The sequence below is a fragment of the Ammodytes marinus genome, assembly GCF_949987685.1.
Source record: "Ammodytes marinus genome assembly, chromosome: 13".
Lineage (NCBI taxonomy): Eukaryota > Metazoa > Chordata > Actinopteri > Uranoscopiformes > Ammodytidae > Ammodytes > Ammodytes marinus.
The window spans coordinates 27,427,060-27,443,789 of NC_137217.1; the positions used below are offsets into that span (position 1 = coordinate 27,427,060).

A 16,730-nucleotide genomic window follows, 5' to 3' on the forward strand; every position below is an offset into this window, starting at 1 on the left:
ATTAGAGTGTGTAGTTGTTCATAGTGATGATTATAGATCACATTATCTGCATTTTGTTGTATGCATCACTGTTAAGTCTGAAACTATGGCCTTTTCCTAAATACTGTGCTACCTTTCTGTTGTCTCTGACATAGGGCTGTTCAGAGTGACACACACTTATACACGAACTCTCACAAAAACATACCGTGTCCCCAACGCTCCTTCTAAAGATGTGTTTCCATGGTGAAGCTGGATGGGAAAGCATTAGGGGGCATAGTTTGTGTGTGTGTGTGTGTGTGTGTGTGTGTGTGTGTGTGTGTGTGTGTGTGTGTGTGTGTGTGTGTGTGTGTGTGTGTGTGTGTGTGTGTGTGTGTGTGTGTGTGTGTGTGTGTGTGTGTGTGTGTGTGTGTGTGTGTGTGTGTGTGTGTGTGTGTGTGTGTGTGTGTGTGTGTGACGGATCGCTCAGACCGTGAAAGTCCTGTCTGGTTCTGGTGAGACCTCGTCTGAGCGACAGGGTAGAATATTACAGTGAAATTTGATTGAATTTACAGATCTTTGGCTGCACACAGGCCCCGCTGTCATAAGACAGGCTTTAAAGATTCATACACACTGTGGCACTGCCCCCAAACACACACATATTCACATACTGTAGGCCTACATACTTGCACATACTGTATACCACAAACATCCATTTACCCAAGCATACACACATCCACACACGCACACACACTCATACACACCATACACACCAGTTCACACAACATCCCTGGAGTTGGTAGCAGTGTGGGTGGGTTTTATTTGTTTACTGGGGGAACTGACAGTAATGGTGTTGACGTTGAGTTTTCCTTTGTTACTTGTTTAGCTTAAGCTATCTCCAAAGCAGCAATGAGGATTTGTAGACCGGTTGTGAGACACTGAGCTATTCATACACATGACAGTCAGCCCTCTCTGCTTGCTAAATTTGGGCAAAGCCAATGGTAGGAGAAAAGGAGGCTGAGAAAAAGGGAGGGTATTTGAATTATAAAAATTCCAAAATGGGTGTGTTTGTTTATATCTCTTAACTGTGAAAATAAATTCAAGGAATGGAAATGATGTGCGACGAGAGGTGGAAGTAGAACTGCTATGTGTGGCCATATGTGCATACTTAAGTGCATATTCTGAAAGCATGCATGTGTTTCTAAGTGGTTGCAGTTATCTGTAGCCATATAGGTTTTGACAGCACGGCGTGTGTCCTCTTACGTCTGAGTTGCAGTCACAAGACCGGTTTAGTGTTCTTACACTGTGTTCCCTTAATGCAGATAGTTAGTTGGTGTTCCTTGTCTGTTCAGTGTATTTGGGCGTAGCACACAGCAAGACAAAGAGGGTCAAATTGAAACCATCTCGAAGCTTCTATAATTGTGTCGAAAGTGAAGTCAAACCATCTTGCTGGAATCACCGTGCATTAGGGTCTTAGCTGAACAGTCAGTCAATATATTTTGTTCCCATTTGTGTGGCTCATACGAATGGCAGCAGAGTTCACTGTTCTCACTTAACTGTAAAAACAAACAAATCATTTGAGAAAATATGACATTTATTTGTTGGAAATCTCATGAGCACTGGGATAATCCCATTTTTAAAAGATTAATACCGCTTTGGGCAAAAGCTCAACAAAGGGTTCAACCACATTAGGGGCGCAGATAGTGCTGATGCTGAAGTGCAGCTGTGGCTCAGGAGAGAGAGAGCGGGTCATCCACTGATCCACAGGGTTGGCGCTCACCGGTCTCTCTCTGTCCACGTGTCAAAGTGTTCTTGAGCAAGACACTAAACTGCAAAGTGGTCGCGATGGCTGCACGGGCACTGACTTATCCGTTCTACTGCCAATATTGAGGCCAGCACCTTGCATGGTGGTTTCGCTGCCATTGGCGTATATTGGATAAAAAGTGCTTCATGCAGTCCATTAAGTAGTATTTACCATGTTTTAGACTGATGATGATCTCTCCCACGTGTGCTTTAATCACAAAACCAAAATATTCATCTTGAAATGTTTACAAGTTTAAAATGTAAAAACCTTATGTGCGTGTGATTCCCAAGATAAATGAAGGATTAATCCCTTCCACAGCTGTAAGGAGGAAACATTTCTCATACCCACTAGTTCTGCGTTCAGCTCCAAAGCACACTGAACGCATCACTAAACACTTCATGCTTTGCTCTTGCCTGCACACATGACTGGGCTCATATAGCATACGAGCAGTGGGAACTTAGTGGAAAATGGAAATTAATGAATACTTATCAAAATTAAAATAGTATACATTGGAAACTGTTCTGTGTATTAATAATAAAGCAGGCTCACAGTTGCCTTCATGTTGCCCACTTGGACTTTTTCACCCCGGCATCATCTACTGTAAATTCAGACCAAAGCAAATGAATTATACACTTGGAAATCCCCCTTAGCATGCTGGCTATCCTCATGTCCTACTTGACCAGCTGAAGTCTGCCCGGTAACCCGCAGGTACCAGCCTGCCAGACGCCAGATGGGAAGAGCCACATCCAGGCCACACACACACACACACACACACGCCCGCGCACACACACACGCACACACACACACACACACACACACCCTTGCCTCTGTCTATCTTTTTCTATCTGTCCCTCTCTCTCTCTCTTGATGTCCACTCGTCCTGTTTGAAATATAGATAAGCTGTCAGCAGCCTGTCTGCAGCCCTCTGAGGCACACATGTTTAAATCATGTCAGCAGACATGACCTGGGGCAGGGTCACCTTCCGGCTTCGCTGCAGTCAGCTGGACTGGAACACGCTTGCATTGTTTGCACAAAACATGCATATGCTGTGAATTATGTGATTCCACTCAATTTAAAAACTAAAGAAACTGTAATGCAAATGATATCAAGGTTAATGCTCTTTCTTCATGTTTCAACCAGTAGAAACAATTCATGATTGATTTTACTCTGCTGAATATCTGCCGTTTATGTAGGGGAGAACGGGGTAAATTGTCACACGGGTTAGTTGTCACAATCGTTATATCTCGGAACCAGAAGGCGCTGTCTGTGAAATTTTGGTATGTAAATATCCACAATTGGGGTCAGAGGTCACCTACATAGTCTTCCTTGGAGTTAGACTGCTGCATTTGAGGTGAGAGGACTGTTTGTGTTTTTCATGTCAAATTGAAAATATTTAGCTCCTCAGTATTTTTCTTCTAGGCTTTTACACAATGGGTTTATAACAAAACACTTGTTACCCATCCAAAGTGTGAAGGGTAAACTATAGTTTAGATTGTGGTTATCAAGCTAATTAGTTGTCAGATGGTTGTTGGCCTTGATGCTAGCAAGAAATTCAAGTTGGGGTTGGTCGTCACATTTTTTGGGGGGTTGGTTGTCACATGTTATCCAAAGGCTGCAGCCAGAAAAGGAACACAATAACGAAATAAATTGTCAAGCTGTGTCCTCACTGACACCCCAGAGAAGGAGAGAATAGAGCAGGAAAAGGCAGCTAGCATGCAAAAGAAAAAAGGGCAACAAAATCAAAACAACCCAGTGCATCCCAAACTAGACCAGCTGCCAAGGCTACAGTAAGTTATGTAGGCCTATTTGTCAACTTGACAATGCAATTACACGTTCAAATTTTGTTCTGCTTTCTCGTCTTCTTTTTAAGATTATTCCCATTAAGATAACATTGTGACAAACAACCCCATAGTGTGTGACAACCGACCCCTTGATGGGGTTGGTTGTCACAATGTGTAAGGGTGTCTTTGACGATTAATTTCTTCTTTATTACAATAAGATAGAAAAAGTGAGGGGTACACATTTCAAGCCAACACCTTAAGCTTCAATTTAATGTAGGAATGACTATTGAAAGATATTTAGGTGATGAGGAATTCTCACTAGAGTAAAAAGTGTGCCTACTTACCCCAATCTCCCCTACTCCATTGTGCTTGAGTGTATTTAACGTGAGTCAAACCAATAATGTCTTAAGAGACTCCTCAAACCAGCCCCGGAGCAATGTTCCTCTCTACTGTGTATCTGTGTCCACCATGCTCCAATACAGACATTGTTTTGTCAAATAGCACTAGTCGGATTGCCAAAATAAAAGAGTGAAACCAAGGCCACTTACACAGAACACTGCGGAGAACCAGGAGAGTTTGAGGGCATTTAAGGACACAGAGAGAAAGGCCTCCGCTTCCGAGCTGATATCTGCTCAAAGAATTCTCATATGGACACACTTTCCTATTCACTTGCTACCTGCATCTAAGATGGCAATGCCTGATATTGCTCTTGCTTGCTAGTTGATCAATCTTTTGGTCGAATATTTTAATAATTAATGTATTACTTATGTAAGTAAAGAAAAAATGTATAGTTCTAGCCTCTCAAATAAGGCCATTTTCTGGTTGTCCTTATCTTAACAACATCCATTAAATAGTTTTTGGTATTGCACTGCTGCTTGGACCAAACAACATCACAGTGAGCGTTTATAAATTGTGATGAACATGTTTCAATGTTTTATAGATGATACAACAACAAAACAATCAGATTAATTGATTATTAAAATAATCATTATGTGAAGCCAGGCTGTTGTGATGCCCAGCTGCAAATGTCTCCATGGGAACAACTGGCTGTACACTTGATCTGCTGTTTGCTCATTCAAAACACTGTGTGCTAGCAATTGATATCTAACAGCAATTCACAAACATGTCCATGAATATTAGGAAGACGCGTTCAAACTGAATTGATTTATGCAGCAAAAGACCTTGCATCTACATTCAATTCAATTCAAATGCTCACACACCAACAAAAACAACTATAAACTCAACACTTAGTTTCAGTATGTGTGTCAGTATTCTCTACACACACACAGGGCATTGCTTGTTGATCCTGTCCCCCTGTCATTTGGGTTCTATGATTTCTGCTGCTGTGTGTCACCGGGTGTCACTTGCCCGCCATTTCTTGCCACTCCAGCAACTTGACTCTCCCCCTTCCATTTCCTTCTGTGTCTTTTAAATCCCAATGCTGTCACTGCCTGTTTTCAGTAGCGATTGTATTTGCATGCTTCGCGCCGTGACCTTGAGTGTGTGTGTCACATCGGGGGGGGGGGGGGGCTGGGGGGGGTTGAGAACAATTTTACTGACGGAGCACACACGGTGGTTTTTGCAAGTGTAAACAAGTAATTCTCAGTCGGCCCGCCACCGGCTGCTCTGCTCAGCTCTCAGTCAATAGGATCCAGATAATGTTTATTCGTGCACGCAACCCGACGGGACTCGACGCCCTCGGCAAACCAACCTCCTCCTCTCTTTCACTTCCATCTTTCTCCACACTCTACTCAGCCCTCTGTGTGTGTGTGTGTGTGTGTGTGTGTGTGTGTGTGTGTGTGTGTGTGTGTGTGTGTGTGTGTGTGTGTGTGTGTGTGTGTGTGTGTGTGTGTGTGTGTGTGTGTGTGTGTGTGTGTGTGTGTGTGTGTGTGTGTGTGTGTGTGTGTGTGTGTGTTATCACCAGGGACAGACAGGCTTCTCCCCTACAGAGTAACGCCACACAAACTCTGTGTCCATCTCACCTGACTGAGCCCTGTTAACGCCGGCACAGAACCGATGGTGGTTGTGGGCCTCCCTCCCAGTGACTATGAAAATGCTTTTTTCTTTTTCTTTCTCCAATTATACGCCAAGGGGCTGGGAATGAGATGGAGAGGCATTGGAGGGAGCAGAGGAAGAGAATAGGGCGAACGGGTGGATGGGGTTGAACAAGGACAATGTCTGTATTTGAGAGAGCCGGTAGATGTCTTCAATTGAGCGTGCACTGGTCCTAAATGGGTTTTTCTGGGGGGCGGGGGAAAAAAAGAACCTGTCTACCCTCCACTCTATCTCTCCCTATGCCTTTCTTACTCCCTCCTTCTCTTTCTTTCTTTCTTCCGTTCCCTATACCTCTCTCCAGCGGCCTCAAATCCCCCCTATTATTAGGGCGCAGTAATGAAATGTGGAGTGTCTCATGTTGGTGCCCAGGACGGGCAAACTGTATTAGTGTGTAAATGGTGTGGGAGTAATGAGAAAGCACTCAGGCCTCGAGACTGGACCATGGGGCTTGTATTGTGTGTGTGTGTGTGTGTGTGTGTATGTGTGCTAGCGTGCGTGCGTGTGTGTGTGTGTGTGTGTGTGTGTGTGTGTGCCATGCATGTAATGTGCATGTGCATCAAATGAATAACAAGAGACATCAGGTGGGGAGGGGTCCCGGCTAATGTCTGGTTTCTGTCTCGGATGCCAATCCTGCCATTGTTAGCCTCCAACAGGAGAGAAGCTTAGAAAATCCATTTGGTTAGCGGCACACAATCTCACTAGTGGCCCTGAAGCATCAACGTCAATGTCTTTGTGTGGCTCACCTAATTCAAGTCTTTTTAAGGTGAGTTGTGCAGGCTTAGCTAAAGGATTTCTGCTTTAATGCCTTCAGACTTATACTTCATTAAATCAATGGCTATACATTTTGCCATCGCTAAATATCTGTCAACCATTTTAATAGTAGTGGTGCACAGTCCTAATCCTATGAATACTATCAGCTTTTGCATTCACCTCGTGTCCTTGCTGTAATTAGCCTCTGTTTAGCCGTCTAGCATTAAAAACAGCACAGCCTGAACACCACTGATGTAGCACATAATGTTTCCTCTCCTCTCTTTTTTTAACATCCCAGAAGGGGAATACCTGCTCCTTTCTCTTACACTGTCTCCCTGCATAATGTATACGTGCACATTGCTCATACAAATGGCCCAGCACCATCGGCTATGTAATACAGGGTTATATGTGTGAATGTGTTTGAGTGATATGCTTCCATTTCCTCTGGCCTGGAGCGGACGAAAGGACCGAGACAGACACACACTCCATTCGGTAAATACTCTTTCTTCATATGGATTTTTTTTTTCTTTTTCTCTTTGCAGACGTGCTGCCTAAGTCGGTGGAAAGTGTCTTCATCTTCCAGGAGGGGTGTGAGGGCGAACCCAACGCAACCACCCCAACCTACGACGCCATTGTAGTGGAGCAGTGGACCGTCATTGATGTGAGTAGCCAGGTTTTTTTCTTTAGAGAGAAGGGCAATTGCAAATCCTGTTCTGAGGGATCATCTTTATGCAATGATGAAAAAACTAATACACTGATAAGAGAGCTCTCTTTCAGGATTATATTGTCCCCATGCATAGGGCAAGAGGGGCCAATGAATATTTAGATTAATATAAAAATTATGTGAATGATATGTTTTGGCGTTATGTGAGATTTTGGAGAGACTTGTTAGACATCCACAAAGGTTCATGATTGCCCAATACCCTACTAGAAGTCTTTATGTTTGTTTTTCCTTTTATCTGTCAGCAATCGATATTTCCATACCAATATCGTGGTATTTAACAACAGAGTATATTTGATTTTGAGCTTGGATCCCCTTGTGTCCCCTTGCCTCTTGACATTGAAATCAGTTATCACCCAGACCTTGTACCCTCCCAACCCCATCCTCACTCTACAGCCAAACCTTTCCCCCTATACGACCCCAAAGGCAAATCTGGCAAATCTCAATTTTTGGGACATGTGTAGCGGTCGCTTGTCTTATCTGGACCAAACAAGCCCCTTATCTGCCCGCCGATTAGTGTCCCCTCTTCAGCACAAGTTCCAAGTTGGAAATTGATTTCTGTCTATAGTTAAAGGGTTTGCGGCCATTTCATTGCCTTTCATCTGTTTTTTTGTGTGTGTGTGTGTGTGTGTGTGTGTGTGTGTGTGTGTGTGTGTGTGTGTGTGTGTGTGTGTGTGTGTGTGTGTGTGTGTGTGTGTGTGTGTGTGTGTGTGTGTGTGTGTGTGTGTGTGTGTGTGTGTGTGTGTGTGTGTGTGTGTGCATTTGTGTGTGTGTGCACTTGTGTGTGTGTGTGTGCATTTGTGTGTTTGTCTCTTTGTATACATGTTTGTGCATGCAGTTGTATGTGCATGTGTGTCGAGTTTGGTTTTGTGTGCGTCTGTATGTGTTTGCCGATGTTATCTTTGTAATTGAATTTAGACTTTCTCACAGCCCCGTGGCTGTCTGAGTGTGAAAGGAGACTTTTGTCCCCAAAATGTGCTTCTTTGATTGTCCAGCCCCGGCGCTGATGGCCTCATGTGCCAATAAATAAAATAAAAAAAGAAATCCTGCAGTCGCCATGGCGGCAGAAGTGATGCCCCCCCCCCCCCCCCTCCCCCTCCTCCTCTATAGATGAATGGTAATACTGTTAAAGCTTAATGGATTTCAAGGCTTTCACAAACGTCAACAGTGAACGACACTGAACCATCACCCAGTGTTCCAGGAGATCCAATCAACTGTTTTCCCATTGGGACTTTATATAAAAAATTAAAAAAAAACGTTTCACCCGAGCAATGTGCACCGTGCCCAATCAGATTGACAACACGCTCTCTCACAAAGGGCGATCAGGGCCTCACATCATCCCTATTCATTGTGATAACTGCCAAAAAAAAACTATTTTCTCAATATCCTCAAAGCTCATTATTGTTTCAGTGCCAGGATAATTACAATGAAAGATAAGGCAGAATATTGATTGAGAGGGGGGCTGTTTTTTTTCTACTTCAACTCCTTTATATACATCCACTTCTTTTCACCCAAAATGCCTTGCAGTTTTATTTATCCAAAAGTCTGGCAGGTGTTGGAATGTATGAATCTCAGAGATGAAGAGGAAAAAAACAGTTTCTCTACTCAGGACAAGCAATCATATATATTGTCGTCAAGTGGAAAGGAACAGTGTCTGTTTATCACTGAAGTGGATGGTGGGAAGAGAAAGAGTTTTTAATTGCTCATTTATAAACGAATAACATCCAATCAGAGGATTAGCATGTTAAAAGTGCCAAGCCTTAATGGTGTCGGATCTTCAGTTGTTACCAAGGTGACCATGAGATATATTATTTAACTAATGTATTTAATTTTTTTCAGTGAGTGAAACGTAATGCCTATTTGATTATATTTTTGGAAGAAAGTTGCGCAACACTGATGAACACAGACTACATAAATCGCAGTCTGTATTAAAATTTGACATCGATCTTCATAAAGAGCTTGCCAATAAGTAAGAGTTTCAATAAGTAGGCCTATACACTTAGGATAAAAATACATATAACCCAAAACTTGCCTTACTAACAAGACGTAACAGCCACATTGATAGGCTACCTTATAAAAGGACACAAAAACATTTATCTTAAGTTACTTATTTAGTTGTCCAAAAGTATCCTGTTGAAATGCAAATGATAAAAGGCCAACAAATGCGATGAAAAATATGTTGTGAAAAATGTGAAAAAAATAAAAATAAAAACTCATCGGTCAAAAAATTCTGACTTCAAAACAAATCATCGAAATAAATTGCGAGAGAAAACAGGCAGCAAAAATGTCAAACTGACAAACTTAGATACAAATACTATGGAAACCGTTTGAACTAAATGACAGAACACAGGCCCGGAGGGAAACAACAGAATGGATGAAATGACAAGCAAGTGAAATGTGTATGTATATATAAACAAGATGTGTTGCAGACTGGATGTATAAAGCATCAAACAATGCTATCAGTGCTAAAGAGTTGATACAGACATTTCTTTGAGCTGTATCACAAAAAAGCAAAACAACACAGACCTTGACAGATATGTCCTAAATACAAATGAAGATGCAGCAGTTGCCCTGAACAACAGTCTCAGTAAAATGACCTGGATAGGAACCATATGGATGGTGCTGGTGATAGTGCTCAAAATGAATAACTTATCAAGGGTCTCTCTCTGCTATAAAAGTCCAATTAGTGTCCTGTGGGAGAATCAATACAGGAGCTGCTTTGTAACTAATGTACTCTTTTTCTATCACCAGAGTAATAACCAAAACAAAAAAAACATGTTCTCCTAGAGACCTCAGCCAGGGTTCGGACTTAATATGTTTTTGCCCGGCATGAGCTGTTTCAGGAGAATGTATTTATGAAGAGGGACAAAGTGCATTAGCAGGAGGGTTGTTTTGTTCCAGTCTTTTCTCTATCCAGATATTAGATAATACAGTGAAGGAGCACCAGAGTCACGAAAACAGCCATGTATGTGTGTGTTTTTATATTAAAAGATGAACTGATATTCACCTTAGCACATACAGCTGACATTTACGAGGAGTCTTAATGTTTCTCAGAAGCTCCTAATCCTATTTTGTTTTTCATACCCTCCTAAAATGTTGTTTACTGCACTATTATGCACCTCAGGTCTGCCACCCAGTAGGTCCATTATGAAAAATCAATGGTTTGCAAGAAGCTCTATTATAAAGTCTCAAGATAACACTAAAATGGGAATATTTATAGCATTAATTAAACATTTTAATTGTATTGTGTACAGAATTTTTGATTATTTTCATTTGGAAGTATTACTGCATAATGGCAAGAATGTGGTATAAAACCTTTTTTGGCTGTGCGACCGACGTCCATTATACCTGAATTGATGCCAAGATGAGATGGGCTAAACTCACTACTTTCTGTTTGAAGTTTTAGCCGCTATAAGTATAATACACCAACAGTTGAACAGGCACCATAGAGTTTTTAATGAAATAGTACACCTCTTGAACAAAAAATATGTTATCTTCCATTGTGAAGGAGGGCAATGCTGTTTTACTTTAAATAGCTTTCCAACAATTTAGTAGCCTGATGCACTTCCTTACAATTTATTTGAGTGACATTTTCAAGTAAAGTATCCTGAGTTTATTGTATTTTATGGTTCAAAATGCAGAATCCTTAATTTATTGTGATCCAATGTATCTCCTTAGATATTTTGTGTCTAATAAATAACCATGTGTTTCAAACTCCATGTCGACAGTTTGTAATTTCGTAATGTTTTCCTTCAAAAGTCCATACTGAGATTACAAAAGTGTTCTCAAACTTCACAGCCAATGAAGACATTGTACATACATTTTTACAAGCTGTGTAGTTCTCCGTACAATGACTAGATTTACTTTGACATAATCTTGCTGTTCAAAGTGTTCCTTTTATGGGGTTGAAGAGGTCAAAAAATCAATATACAGCTACTGTAATCGACTTTGTTTCTGTGAAAGGATAATCCTTTATAAGGGTCAATTTACCCAAATGCCAGTGGAGCACCATGCACCCCAAGTGCTATCAAGCCATGCACATACAGTAATCTTGGTTTTATGTGCCATGTCTGTAATGACCACCAAACCTTGATATAAAGAGGGGTAAATTGTATTTGAGCAGCGAACAAAGTCCATTCACCTCCATGTCTGGGTGGCAGCATGGATCTCTATCACAAGACCACAGCACATAAAAACTACATTATTCCTTCAAGGCCACAAACCAACACAGGTGGATAAGAAAAAAATATATAAAAATTATTACTGATCGTTTATAACATTCCTTACCTACCAGACCAATAATACTGGCATGGGCATTTGTTACTCTAATTAGGTACAGCAGAGACGCAGCTGCACTGCTACTGTCCCTACAATCACAGAGAGGAAATGATTACTCTGTGCAGTGGTTCCCAGTGCTTTATATATTACTGAGAACAATTGTAGGAGCGGATGTAATAACAAGACAGATTGCAAAAACTAGCTTCCTGGTTACCACAAGAAAACATCTCGTTTATGGGTAATATTAGTACTGCAAGAACCAAAAATACCGTTTTCATGAGTTTGGTTTTCACAAAAGGATGTATGACCTCATAAATATAGGGATATGAAGGCAGTTTTAAGGAGCTGTTTATTACTTGAATTTCAGATTTTCTTTCTAGCTTACCATTTTTAACATTCTTGTTGATTACCCTGGATTTCGTACCCTGATTTCTACTTGGTAAAATGTTCTCTAAACCACGTACAAATTCTTGCTCGCTCCTTGATCTTGACAACTCACAACCGAAAAGATACAACCATAACATGTTTTGCATTTGCAAGCAGAGTTTAGAGAAATTGTCCTGCAGAAAAAAAGACACCATGAAAGATCACATCAGCGAAGTTCAAAAATTTAAGAAATGGCAGTCCAAAGTCAAAGCAAGTGAGAGGAGCTTAACCAGCGCTGAAAATTGTTGTCACTCATTCTCAGAATTTCACTTGCATCCCCCCCCCCCCCAGCTTTGAAGAGCGGCACTTCACAGCCTCCATGAAAAAAAAAAGTGGGATTAAGGCCCCACATCATAGCGCTGGTAGGGCAGGGAGAAAATCTTTGAAGAAAAACAGTTTTCAGACAGAGAAAAAGAAACCTAAGTCAGACACACATGAACATATCGCTGTGTGTGTGTGTGTGTGTGTGTGTGTGTGTGTGTGTGTGTGTGTGTGTGTGTGTGTGTGTGTGTGTGTGTGTGTGTGTGTGTGTGTGTGTGTGTGTGTGTGTGTGTGTGTGTGTGTGTGTGTGTGTGTGTGTGTGTGTGTGTGTGTGTGTGTGTGTGTGTGTGCGCGTGTGTGCGCGTGTGTGCGCGTGTGTGTGTGTGTGTGTGTGTGTGTGTGTGTGTGCGTGTGCTCACTCGCTGCTATCTTGAAATCAGGTTCACTTAGGAGACACTTTGTACTGAGTTCAGTGGATGCCGCAAAGAACACAGGATGCAGATTTGTTATGTTTTTTCGTAACATCAAGCCTAGTGCCTTATTTACAAAGTATAGGCTACAGTAGACGATTTATTGTGTGCTCTGTGTCTGTGTGTGCCTGCTGTGGCCTGCTTGTGTTCACACTGTGCCGAGAGCTGATTGTTTAACGCGTGTCGCCTGCCCGTGATATCTCTATCCGCTCTGACTGTATAGGTGAGAGAGGAGGTGACCTAGATAGAGAAAGAGAGAGTCATTTGCACTGTCCCTGCAAGTGAGAGATCGCGCCCCGCTCTGTCAGACAAGGTGACAATGATGCCGATGGAGGGAGAGGTTTTGGTGTATACAGTAGGAGTGCAGTTTTTAGTATGTGTAGTAAGATATAAGTATTTGTACCTTAGTAAAAACTAAAATTGGATAATAAAAACCATATTGTGAATTTGTAAGCATCAGTTAAGGTCAAATTTAATCAAGCAGTTCAGTACAATTTATAAGTACTTATAAATTGCTTTAGGGATCAATATGTAACATGAGAAACTACTGTATGAAAATCTCTCTTTTATACTGTCTGTACAATAAAATGTTAATTATTCCAGAGGTTTGAAATGTCCTCTTGGGGCCCCTTGTGACATTAAAGGGACACTGTGTAACATTTTAAGTAATTTATTAGCTAAAATCAATATCCTCATTCATAAATATGTCCTCATTGGTGTAAAATCACCTCTGCCAATAATCTGAATTATCTTCCTGAGCGGAGAATTATAAATATTATTATTACATTTTGTACATTGAGCAGGCAAGTCTTATGGAGGCATCCATGTTTTTGGAATGTCATCAGGTGCATTGTTTAAAATTTAGAATTGTTCTTGTCCTTGAAGGCCACTGTAGCTTCTGTTATTATTCTAAAGGGGTGGGGTTACCCAGGGAGCGTTGCATTCTAGAACTTTGTAGAACTTTCTTGATGATGTCATATTACACACTGCCCCTTTAAAGATATATATATATATAAAGTGGAATCAATGCCACCAAAGAGACACTTAGATAATTGCGTTTTAAATATTGATGTTGCCATGACACAAGAAGTGGTTCTTGCATTCTTCGAAAAAAAAAGTAGGTTGTGGTTAACAGTCAGTTCAGTTCACCCAAAACATCATCTTCTTTTTTTAGCTAACTAGCCTGCAGGCAAATTGAACAAAGCATAAAACAGAGAAGCTCCTCTGGGCCATCTCTTATTTATATTACGCCTAATTGGAGCTGTTGCTTTAATCATCACTTTCAATCATCAACAACTAATATTGCTTATAAGCTTTCACTAACAGGACAGGAGGAACAGTAACGCTGTGCAATGGCTGACTCTTAGTTATCTGAACCAACTCTGCATGTGTTAGCGGGCTACATACTTTAGTCTTGACTCAAAGGCCAGCTAATGCCTCATAAAAAGTTTGGTGCACTTTGGATGTCTCATATTAAGGTTTATCATCGTTCCAGTAATGCAATCTTCAGCAGGGAAAAAGATCCCTAGATGGTTCCAAGGTGTGCTTGGGGAAGGTCTTTATTGTGATATTTTTAGATCCTGTGAAACAACAAACCTCAGAACAGCTACCAAATGGAGCTATTGGTGAAATGTTTTCTTGACAACATGAACAGAACTGTTTCCAAGGTCAAGAACTAAAGTACAACTAAAGTTCCCAATGTATCTTTTAAGTTAAAATGAACAATATGTCCTTAAATCGTTGTGATAAATGTACATTTGATTTAGGATTAATAGGACAAACAGACGAGGTCATCTGTTGATTTTGTGTTTTAACCAATAGCTAGAGTGCAAATCAAGCATTGTTATACCATAGTCTGTGTGAATACTCTATTCTGATTGGCTGGAGAACATTCCATAGGTGTGGATTAACCCCTGATGTATGGACACCTAGATGGAACTGTTTACATTCTGTCAACAGTTCTCGCCTCCACGGTGTCCATTAATACATGATACATGGACACCTCATCGGGCATTAACCCTTACATAACTTCTGGCAAATGAGTTGATATATTATCTGAACACAGACCTGATCAGATGCACAAGTGAGATAAATATGAATAAATGATAAGTAAAAATTAAATTATATAGATAATAATGTGAAAAATGTAATAACATATTTGTTTGAAAAGGGCCAATCACACGTAGGTTATTGCAGTGCTTTCAAACTGAGTGCCTGCTGCATTTTCTGTTGCTGTGACAACACTCCTGGGCAGAGCGATAGCCAATCAGGAACAGTATCAGAATGTACTTATTTGAAAGCTATTTGCTTCATCGTTACTGGACTGTGTCTGTAAAAAAAAAAAAATCAGGTTGACCCCTGGTAGTCAGCAAAATTACAGCTACATTCGGAGCTGGTGAAAAACACAATTGTGGTATGTTATGTCTACCTTGCACAGTCCGTGGAGGGGAGTTTTTAATAGAAAAAACAATACACCGGTGTTTTCGTTGAGCTCACTGTGAGAGTGCACTCTGAACTTCCTCTGCCATAAGGCCTGAAAACAAACTCTGTGGTAGATGTACTGTACATTCCTAAACACTGGGTATTATATCCCCATAGGGTGATATAGAATAGAGCTGACGAAAGTTGTTGCTTTAGCTACTATCTGCTATGGGAAATAATGATTATAAAATGGTCTGACATATTCTACTCCTTCCTGCAGAGATGCCCTTTAGCAAGCAGGTCATGGCCGCTGTGCTCCACGGTACAAATGTGTTTGACTTTGTGAGAGGATGATGATCTCAGGAAAGGAAAAGCTGGATTTCATTTAAAGTAGCTTTTGACGGAGGTGGTTAAACTACTGCTCCTTTCTCCTCTTTATGTCAAGTCAAGTAAACTTCATTGTCAATTTCTGCAATATCAGACGAAAATTACATTTCTCTCTGACCCACAGTGGAATAAGTACAAAAGAATCAAATAAGATAAGTAGTAGAAGAACGTTATTAACAATATGTGCAATAAACAGTATACTAAGTAATTGAAAATGTACAATATAAGGGCATGACAATGTGCGGACTGAGTATAAATATGGAATGAGCTTTACTGTTTGGTCCTTCTTTATAGTCTCTCAGATAACAAAATCAAAGATGGTGGTGTGATTACTTTTGTTTTTCTTGAGCTCACAGGTTGATGCTGTATAGTGCTGATGCAGCAAGGTTTGCCCTGTGTATAATAAGTCAAGGCCGAGAGTGGAGCCAGACTCAGGTCACTGTGATTAACTCCCACCTACTCTGAACAACAGCAAGCCATTACAGAAAGAAATATTTCTCAATTTACTTTTTCCGGGCAAGCTTTGTAAGTAAAGAGAGCCATGGTTCTTCTGGGAGTGGTTCCAACATAAACTGTGTAGATGCACCGCTCCCCGTAGGAACTTTAGAAAGTAATGCTTGTGTAAATAATGTCTGTCTTGTATTCTAACGATTAGCTCTTTGCAACCGACGACTTGATGTGTGACTGCTGTAGGTCTGTTTGTTCATGTACCGTCATCCTGGTCAATAAGAAACTGCATAGGGAAGAATAATGAGGTGTTGCGTGCGGTGGAGTGGGTTTAAGTGTTTTGACTTAAAGTCTGTCTCATGGCACAAAACGAACACTGCATGCTAAACAGTCTCTCTCTCTCTCAGAAAAGCTCTCTTTACTCTTATTCTGTTTACACCCACCAGACCTTGCTGCAGAATTAATAGAGGTAATAGTAGTAGGAAAGTACTATGGTCATAGTAGCCTAGGCTGTGTATTAACACTGGATTCTGTTTTGTAGCACACACACACAGTAAGTAAAGGGAGCAGATCGTGAGGAGATAAGCACTGATTTTGACAAAAAGTGTTTTGACGACAATAATCATCAAGAATCGCCTACTCCACATTTAAAAGTATTTCTATGTTATTCGTATAGGAGTGGTCGAAGTTTATCTCGCAATAATTTACCTCCCTGCTTATGTCATATGATACGAGAAAAGTGCCATTCCAAGAATATTAATATTTATACTTAATAAATGCAGAACAATAAACATTGTTACTTCTGTGCAGTGGTCACTATAAACCTAGATGTGCTAAAACATTATAGATGTACATAACTCAGAAAAGTGCAGCTTTAAAATTGCTAAGTAGCACCCTGGTTACCACAATAAAACCTATTCTTAACAGTTACTTCCCCTGCCACCATGAGTTGAGAAGTTACAAATGATTCATGG

The 16,730-nt window shown here is 40.8% G+C and overlaps 1 protein-coding gene across 1 annotated transcript in view; it reads left to right on the top strand.

The window, feature by feature from the left end:
- Positions 1-16,730, top strand: part of rftn1b (raftlin, lipid raft linker 1b) — a 93,477-nt gene that overhangs the window by 68,205 nt on the left and 8,542 nt on the right. Inside the window, exon 7 of the mRNA XM_080039099.1 lies at positions 6,888-7,006. Within this exon, the coding sequence (XP_079895225.1) occupies positions 6,888-7,006 (119 nt within the window). The remainder of the gene's footprint in view (positions 1-6,887; positions 7,007-16,730) is intronic.